This window comes from Berghia stephanieae, chromosome 5 (genome assembly GCF_034508935.2).
Source record: "Berghia stephanieae isolate SIO BIC M18660-M18661 chromosome 5, UCSD_Bste_1.3, whole genome shotgun sequence".
NCBI lineage: Eukaryota > Metazoa > Mollusca > Gastropoda > Nudibranchia > Aeolidiidae > Berghia > Berghia stephanieae.
The window spans coordinates 37,370,433-37,380,432 of NC_088364.1; the positions used below are offsets into that span (position 1 = coordinate 37,370,433).

Sequence of the window (10,000 nt, forward strand, 5' to 3'; positions counted from 1 at the left end):
GTAGTAGTAGTAGTAATTGTAGTAGAGTAGTAGTAGTAGTAGTAGTAGTAGTAGTAGTAGTAGTAGTAGTAGTAGTAGTAGTAGTAGTAGTAGTAGTAGTAGTAGTAGTAGTAGTAGTAGTAGTAGTAGTGATTATTATTATCATCATCATGATCATCATCATCATCATCATCATCATCATTATCATCATCATCAGTATTTGTGCGTTTATCGGTCTTGTGATTGTTTTGATTTATTATCATTGATATAAACATACCCGAATCCACTCAAAGTACAACCAGACAATTGATCAGAATAAATGTCTTTGCGGGCAGTGTTCGTAAATTCAACATAGAGACAGGTGTCTGTTCCTTGCGCCTTGAAGCTTATGTCGAAGATCTTAGCCTCATTTGCCTTTACCTTAGCGTCGCGTTCAGTCACGGTCATTCCCTAAGAGATTGTAAGATGATTTGAAAGAAGCAGCCTTTACTTATTATGAGTAGATAATATATTCAGAAAGAAATAGATGGACATAGCATGATATCACGTAAATTGATGTGCTCCAAATGCTTTACAAGGGGTTCCAAAAGAACAGCAGCACACTTCACATATGAGATAAGAATGACTCCTGTAAGACGCAATTTGTAAAAACACCTGACGATTTATATGAAATGTGGTGATGATGATGATGATGATGATGACGACGACGACGACGACGATGATGTTGATGATGATGATGATGATGATGATGATGATGATGATGATGATGATGACGACGACGACGACGACGATGATGTTGATGATGATGATGATGATGATGATGATGATGATGATGATGATGATATGATGATGATGAGATGATGATGATGATGATGATGATGATGATGATGATGATGATGATGATGATGATGATATTGATGATTATGATGATGACGATGATGATGATGATGATGATGATGATGATGATGATGATGATGATGATGATGATATTGATGATTATGGTGATGACGATGATGATGATGATGATGATGACGACGACGACGACGACGATGATGATGATGATGATGATGATGAAGCTTGTCATGCCATTTATAATAATACGTTTTGAATGTATCTAAACTTAATTCTTCAACGAGTCAGTTGATGACTTACCTCAACCAACTCCAACATTTTCACGATGATGCCTGTAATTTTTTGGTTAAACTTCGGGTTCGTAGCTGTTATCTCCACGGTGTAGTCAGTGGCCTGAAATGGTTTTTAACAGAAAAATTACAATTTATAACTCTGTCACAGTGTATCATAATTCATTCGACAAAATGCAGATGGCCATGAGCAAGTTAAATTACAATTTGACCACAAAAAGTGACCACCCTTTGTCCAAGGGAGGAAATTGAGGACAACGCTTATGTTCAGAATTGTCTAAATTCTGAAACCTCATTTCATACTAAGACTCTCTGACTACGAAACGATAAAAAGTAGTCCAATCTATTTTTCTCAAACCATACTATAATCATTTTTATGGTCTGTTTGTGTTTGGTTTTTTTTGTTTTTTTGTTGTTTTTTTTTTTTTTTTTTTGTTTGTTTTTTGTTTTGTCCGAAGGCGAGTGTCACACCGCAAGACCACATAGCCGCTTGATAAGACTCATTGAGTGGCTAAATAACTGCAAAGTGGAGATGTGGCGTGACCAACCGCTTCTTTACACCAGGTAATTCTTATGGAAGATGAAGGACAGCAATTCCCTTATCGCAAACCTCCCTACAATTACGAAAAATTCGTATTATTACGAAGTTTTGTCTCCAATTTCAGAATTTATGGGCATCTCTTAGTCATTAGGACTTATTGAAAATTAAAGTTGATACCATAATAGATAATGTTGAGGATTTTAAAGTGACAGTTAATCTTTGTGAGAGTAAATTGTTGATTATAAAGTCAACTATGGCGGCTACGATTTATATCTCCCCAAAAATACAATGTTAGATATTCAAGCTGGCAGGCCTGTTATTTATCGCCGCCGACAACAACTTTAGTAATACGTCAATTACCAAGAAAGGAGGGGGGGGGGGGGGGGAGTGGGAGCTGGAGCTCAGCTAGTCGCAGATTGTTATGCAGGTATTACCTTCGGAAATGTTATAGCAAAGTGAGATGCATTCTGGGAAGAAGTAGTGACGACCAAATCCTTGTCAGTCATTTTCACCTCATAGGTATCGGCGTAGGCTGTGTATGGACAAAATGGACAATGACAGGCAAATACTCGACATCAATGTTCACTGTAGTAACACATCGTCTTTATCATCATTAGTTTATTAGTTAATTATTTTTGCTATTACCCTTCATCACAATCACCATCATTATCACCATTGTCGTCATCGTCATCATCATTATCATTATCATCATCATCATCATCAGCAGCAGCAGCAGCAGCAGTAGAAGCAGCAGCATCATAAACATTATTAGCATCATTACCTCTACCACCATCATCATCATCATCATCATCATCGTCGTCGTCGTCGTTATCGTCCTCGTCGTCATCATCATCGTCATCATCATCTTCTTCCTTCATGATCATACGAGGAAAATCCTCGCAGACCGTTTCCAATGAGTTTCCAACCACATCAAGTTGGGAGTATAAATTGCTTACATTTTGTCCACACAACAATATCTTTTTAATTGAGTTTGAATGACCAAAGAAAGGGAATTTATCTAGGTTTATATATAAAATAACAGCACTCATTATATCGTGCTAAGCATAAAATAGGATATAAAATGGTTTCTATCAGCTGCTTATTTTTTGCTAGTTGGATATGGAAAAGAGAAAGAAGAAGGCGTATGGGACACAAGAAATACTGGTTTTTCACAAATTTGTGCCATCTCTACCGACCCCCGACGTATGCGCTTATATGCAGGTCTGATAAACCAATTTACTATGGACTCATCGCTGTAATAGAAATCACTCAAAATGGCGTAAAATGTTGTCCATTACAACAATGTTAAATTAGGCACATAATGGCGTTCGGACGTCAGACATACTAATATGTATTATCTCGGTCTCTATCAATTAAACACCTGAACCCAATGACACATATTCAATCCCTGCCACATACATACAACATACACAAACATTTATACACTTACACACACACACACACATATATATATATATATAAACACACACAATTATAATATAAGTGTGCAAAGACTGAAACCTGGGATAGACGAAATAGGCTATCACACAAGTTTTACTTACAAATGAATCATTAATTAGGTGTAAGTTCACTTCTGATTGAATAAATCCGTTGCAACATACCTTTATTATCATCCGTGATCTGGAAAAAGACGGGCTTGTTCTTTGGGTAGATAAAATTGCCGTCATAGCCGTTTACTTGTTCCTCCCCTGGTGGATGATCTTTCAAGAAATAGACTTTGGCCGCAAGGTTGACGAAGTCCTTGAAAACTCCGACCTGGAAAACATGTTATGTACGACCAATGAGTTCTACGTCCCAGCTAGAAATATGAGATCAAAGTCTGGTAATCACATTCTTGTGAAGCCAAAAATGACTCACAAAACTGGCGAGCATGCGTTTAAACATCCGGCACCCCTTTTCTGGAAATCCCTTCCAAGATATATCATAGACAGAAATGATGTAGAATTCCTTTTAAAAAACATCTTAAAACGTTTCTTTTAAAAATGTAACACTGTAGAATTATATTGCTTTGTTTCAAACTGTACTTTTGAGTGATTGTATGTTTAAGTGAAAATTGTCACGTTGCTGTTAAGCGCTTAGAGCTTTTTAGATACAGAGTAAGGCGCTATATAAAAGCCATATATTATATATTATTAATGAGTCCAATTGAGCATTATTCAATTCCAATCTCCTGAGTTTAAAACATACATTTGCTTGCTCCTTGTCATATAGGAATCCCAATTATACCTTGTTTCCTCAATTTGATATTTTTCAAAAATAAGAATGGAGCTACTCAGATTATATACATAACATTTTGTATGATAACTATTAATTTATCGACTTAGCTATCTAACTAGATACATAATAGTAGACGTATATGATATTAACTTACAGAGACGTTGGTCTCAACTTTTGTAGCCTCGTTGTAGACAATCACTGTTGCGGTCATTCGACCATCCATTTTATATTGGTGTTGCTGTGTATGGGGAGAGCTAAAAACTTGATCGTCTTCTTCCGAATTCCCGTTATCGCCGTAAATGAACTTGATTTGAGGAGAGTTCGGTGTGTTAGTTCCCGTGTACGTCACCTTGAATGTGGCAGGCTCTGGAACAGTTTCATGATCTATCAATAGTCTAAGTCAGATTAGTCTTTAGATGTTTTACTAGTGCAATAACAGCAATCCCTTTGATAATATCGATGATGAAGATGATGGTGATGATGATGATGATGATGATGATGATGATGATGATGATGATGATGATGATGATGATGATGATGATGATGATGATGATGGAGAAGATGATGATGATGAAGAAGATGATGATTTAGAGGAGAAAGAGGGAGAGGAGGAGGAGAAGGAAGAAGTGGAACCGGAGGAGAGAAGGGAGGAAGAGAAGGAGGAAGAGTACATGGATGATGATGATGATGATGATGATGATGGTGATGATGATGATGATGATGATGATGAAGTCACACAAATAAGCACCGTGGACTTACCGTTAAACTTTACATCGCTTACAGGATCCACAACGACACCTCCTGCTTGAACGCCTTCGATAATATCAACAACCAAAGTCTTAGAGACCGTCTCCAGTGGTGATCTTGCTGTAACCTTGACCGTTCTGCTAACTGTGTTTACGTAGGTTTTTTGGTGAGTATCACACCCGTCCTGGCCGCTGGCTGTTAAAACAATATCTTATTTGCATAACCGAGCCTCTAAATTTTATTTGGTAAATTGGAGTGGTTCAGACCTGCCTACTATTACGAAAAATTCGCAGAATTACGAAATTTTGACTCCAATTTCCGAACTTTATGAGCATCTCCATGTCATTTATACTTATTAAAAATGAAATGTTGATTCCAGACTACATAATTCAAAGGATGTTTATGTGTCATTCTATCATTATGAGAGTAAATTGTGGAATTTTAAAGTTAATTATAGCGACTACAATTGTTGTCTCCTAAAATTACGAATTTTTAAATTTTAAATTAGGCAGGTCTGGTGGTTGCAAGCCATAACTAAATGAATAAATTATAACAGGCAAAAATTTATGCAAAGAGAATAATGCAATGATCAAATTTTGTTTAAACTTAAAATAATCCAAATTCTATCACAGATAAGTTATGATAATCATGCAAAGATGAAGAGGTTATAATTTTAGTTTCGCCATGTTCAATGCGCTTCACAGTGTCTCTCTTTTGTATCTCATTTTGTTTGTACCACCATCGTCAATAACCAGGATATCATATTATGTGAGGTATTTCAGGGCCCTAACAAGTAATTTAATTACTTCTTGTTATTTACAATAGTATGATTATATTGCCTTTCTTAACTGGAAACTATGTTTTGATTCGTTTTCTGTATAGGCAAACTTCTTAAAACAGACTTTGAATATTTAAATCTTTTATAAAATCACTTAAATGCCAGAACCAGAGTTTGACCCAAAATCATCCGTCAATAAACACGTTCGAAATTGTTTGATATACATTACAAAACGAGTCAATCTGGTATACGAGCTAGACTGATTTTTTGGGGATGGTTTTTGTCTTGTATTTTTCTTTCTTGCTTTGTCAGGCACCTTTCATACACACTTGTTTAGATCTTTATCTTACACCGGTGCCTGCTCCTTAATGTCTTAATTTGATATGTTCATACTTGTGATCGTAGTCTAAATGAAGAAATTAGATTTGATGTTTCTATCGTGATGATTGAATATATTGGTCCTCTTTCAAATTGCTGTAAACTGATATTGTTTGGTTCTAATCTAGGTGAATATTATATATTCAACATAATCAACTATAGACAACCGATTTCTCTCTAAATAATACAATTTCAAAGTTTTTGGTCACATACACATTAGGGATTGAATTAGATTATAAATTTGAATTTCTAGAACAAATCATAAATTGAAATGATATATATATATATATATATATATATATATATATATATATATATACATATGCAGGTATTATATATTGTTGATATTTGACTCAAACCAAGCATTACATTGTGTAATACAGGGTGTCCAGAAAGTCTTTCTTTGTTTAATAACAGAAAATAAAAACATTTAAACAAGGGTCCATGAATACATAAATGTTTGATATTTTCTTAACCATGATCTTTTACTCAATTCACCTCAATACGGTTGCCATGGCTACCTACAAGCAAATTCAACCTAGTTTCGCGTTCTTCCCATGTGTTTTGTAGTGTTTCTAGCGTGATGGATTCAATAAAAGTTCTTTTATTCCACGGTTAGCGTGCCAATATCTGGTATGTGAGCTAAATAAATAATACCTCTGATGTAGCCACATAGGGAAAAGTCATACGGAGAAATCTTTGCCCTGTAGGCCAGGCTGCCAGGCAATCGAGTCCCAATACATCTGAATGGAAACGTGTGGTTCAGAATTTCGCCAACGGCTTGTCTCCAAGGTGGAGGAACACCGTTTCAATGAAAAATTATCCAAGGCTGATATTCACGAAGATGGGATGTCGTATAAAATTCTAGCGTATCCATATATATATTATTTACAGTAGTTTTCAGGGTAAAGAAAGATGGGCGTATAACTCACTTGTGCCTCTGCGAATATCAGCCGTTCACGTTGTATCTCTGCAAATTTAGAATATCCGTTTGTGTTTGTATTTTTTAAAATATCGTTTTCATGTCTTGAAATGGCCTACCAAACTGGACTATGGAACGTTTTTGGGTTGCTTTTGGCGATTTTCTTTCATGCAATCACATTATTCAAAGAGAAGTTTATGGCACTGTTGTAACTTCAAAATAGAAAGAAAGAAAATCAGGTCTTTTAAGTTTATGTTCATTTTGCTAACTTTGGTGATGTAATGAAGATTGATGACTAATGAGTATAAATGTATGACTTTTCTTTAGAAGTTGATGAACACTAGGTGCAAATATTTATGATCGTGTTAGAATATAATAAATCTTTTAAATTATGGAAAGACTTTATAGACCCCCTGTATATTATTTTTAAGGTTACTTATTTGCCTATTCAATGAATGTAATTATATTCCTTTCTTTACATTTAATCAAAAGATACAATGCTTGGAATTTCAAAAACTGAAATTTCAACTTTGCAAAAATGTGCGCAGATAAGAATTTGAGGGTATGCAATTCCTGTGTGTGTGTGTGTGTGTGTGTGTGTGTGTGTGTGTGTGTGTTTATGTGTCTGTGTGTGTATTAATATTTGGTTGAGGTGGCAGAGGAGATTTCTTTGCAACCTGAGAGACCAGGGCTCGACTTTATATATATATATATATATATATATATATATATATATATATATATATATATATATATATATATATATATATATATGAGAATATGTAGTTTACATGCATACAAAGTAGTAATCATTTATTTTGGTTTATTTACTTTAAAATTCTAAGATTGAATATCATGATATATTTTGATTGAACATTGCATAGACTATACAGCACAATAGATATTGAAGCGTTATCTACCAGGGCGGACTATTATATAAGTAACGTTTGCCCATAAATCAAAACATATTTTATGTACAATCATGAAACTTCACACACCATACACACACACGACACACACACACACACACACACACACTCAAACTATACTTCTAAACTCATGTTGCGTCATTTGTGTTCATGATTGAGTGACGTCACAACCTTACTAAGACAATGCGGTTGAGAAAATTGGTCCCAAGATTTGAAATGAAAGCGTAGAGATAAAAAAAACATTTTTACTCAACATTTGAAACGATATGACAAGGAAGGAGATACTTTTCTGCAGGTAAATGTGACTGGTGATGAATTTTGGGTCCTCTACCACTACGACCGGAAACCAAAATTGCAGTCAATGGAGTACAGGCAAAAAACTTCTCCAACTTCAGGGAAAACGAAAGTCATTATCTCTGCGAGAAAAGTTTTGTTTACCATTTTCTGAGAGCAGATGGGATTTCTTAAACACGAGCAAACAGTGAGCTCTAAACAGTATTATTCAACTCTCAAAAATATACTCTTACGGGTTCGAGGTGGTATAAATTCGATATTGCAGCATGATCCCATACAAGTCGTCAAATTCGGTTCAAACTTCCGACCCTACAGCATCCTAGCCTTAAATTTAGTCCGGGTCTTGCTCCATCTGTTCTCTAAGCTCAAGAAGTATTTGAAAGGAAACCGTTACATCAGTGATCTGTGACTGTTCCATGTTCTCATGGGACTGTATTGTAACTGAACATTTACAGTGATGGATCCGTTGGGCCTTTTGCAAATACAAGCCATTGAAGATTGAAGATTGAAGATTATACACCAGCCCGCCCTTATATAAATAAAGTTAAAGCACTGCAATAACCTTATGGAGGATCCCAGTCGAAAGTACCTCCGTGATTACAACATTTCATGTGTTCGTATTGTTTCTAATTGTAAAACTAGTAAAACAGTTGTTGTCTTAGCCCTTCAAATTACAGGCGATAATGTGTTTTGATATTATTGTCGTGAAGACAGTGTAAAATATTAAAGAATATTGACAAGGAAAATCCACACCAGCCATATATATATATATATATATATATATATATATATATATATATATATATATATGAGCCAAGGTCAAAAGGTGCCAATTTTTTTTCTCAAAATAAAAGTGACATAATAGTCCATTCATGTTGCTATATGTGTAGCAAAAACCATGTACTTCATGAATCAAAGGCCCTTTAGATAACTTTAAGGTCTAACGCAGCATAATATCGTCAACAATACCTATAGGTTGCTGGTGTCACCTGTGACCGGTGACACCAAAATGAGACAAAAAACTCAATAACCAAATGATTTTTGTTGAGTATCAAACTTTATTTAGTAAGTTATAGACAAAAGGACACAATCAACAACAATCATAGTACAATAATGTTACCAACTATTGGAGAAAATGTTGCTTTTTGGTGTCATCGGTCACAAGCAACATAGAATGCAAATATATTATTTCATAAAAAATGTTTGTACATTAACAACAACAACAATATTGCATATGCTTATTACCAGCAATGTTCAGAAACTTTTGGAATAAAATGTTGGGAAATAATGTGACCAAAGCATATGTTATTTAGCGACATTGTGTCACTTGTGACATTTGACCGATGACACCATTACTTATGTCACAAGCAATACCAAATTGCAATTTCGACAATATATCATTAATTTCAGCCAAACCAGTGTAATAACCACAGTTAAATATGGAATTTAATAATATTTCAGAAACCAAAGACTTCAAAAATAGAAATATACATGGAAATTAGAGCATCTGAATGTGACTTGTGACATAAGATCGGTGACACCATTACTTATGTCACAAGCAACACCAAATCACACTCTCATCCATAATGTATCATTATTTTCAGTCAAAAAAGCACCTTAACCTACTCTAAAATGAAATTCAATAATATTTTAAGAAACTAAATACTTTCAAATTGGAAATATACTTAGAAATTAGTAATAGCATTGTTGCTATTACTTTGGTCAAAATCGGAACTAGAACGCAATTTTGCCTCAATAAATCAAGCATAGCAACTGAACACATGTAATATAGCCTGTTAAAATGTAATTCAATGACATTTCAAGCTTTGAAGAAAAAGAAAACAGAAATACATTAGAAACTTCAAACTTAAGTGTCACCTGTGACATTTTAACCAATGACACCAATGGTCACAAAAAGTACCAGAAGTCACACAAACACTAGATAAATATCAGCCATGGTAATGAATTCATGTAACCATACGGTAACATCCGCCCTACTGCTCAAATCTGCTAGTTTGTAGTAATTTAGTGTGTTAATAGTAAATCAAATCA

At 34.7% G+C, this 10,000-nt stretch overlaps 1 protein-coding gene across 1 annotated transcript in view; it reads right to left on the bottom strand.

The window, feature by feature from the left end:
- LOC144973936 (uncharacterized) overlaps positions 1–10,000 on the bottom strand; it is a 181,325-nt gene that overhangs the window by 98,907 nt on the left and 72,418 nt on the right. Inside the window, exons 21-26 of the mRNA XM_078916824.1 lie at positions 4,660–4,842; positions 4,055–4,266; positions 3,285–3,438; positions 2,097–2,194; positions 1,132–1,224; positions 257–429 (exon numbers count right to left, since the gene is read on the bottom strand). Coding sequence (XP_078772950.1) covers positions 257–429; positions 1,132–1,224; positions 2,097–2,194; positions 3,285–3,438; positions 4,055–4,266; positions 4,660–4,842 — 913 coding nt within the window. The remainder of the gene's footprint in view (positions 1–256; positions 430–1,131; positions 1,225–2,096; positions 2,195–3,284; positions 3,439–4,054; positions 4,267–4,659; positions 4,843–10,000) is intronic.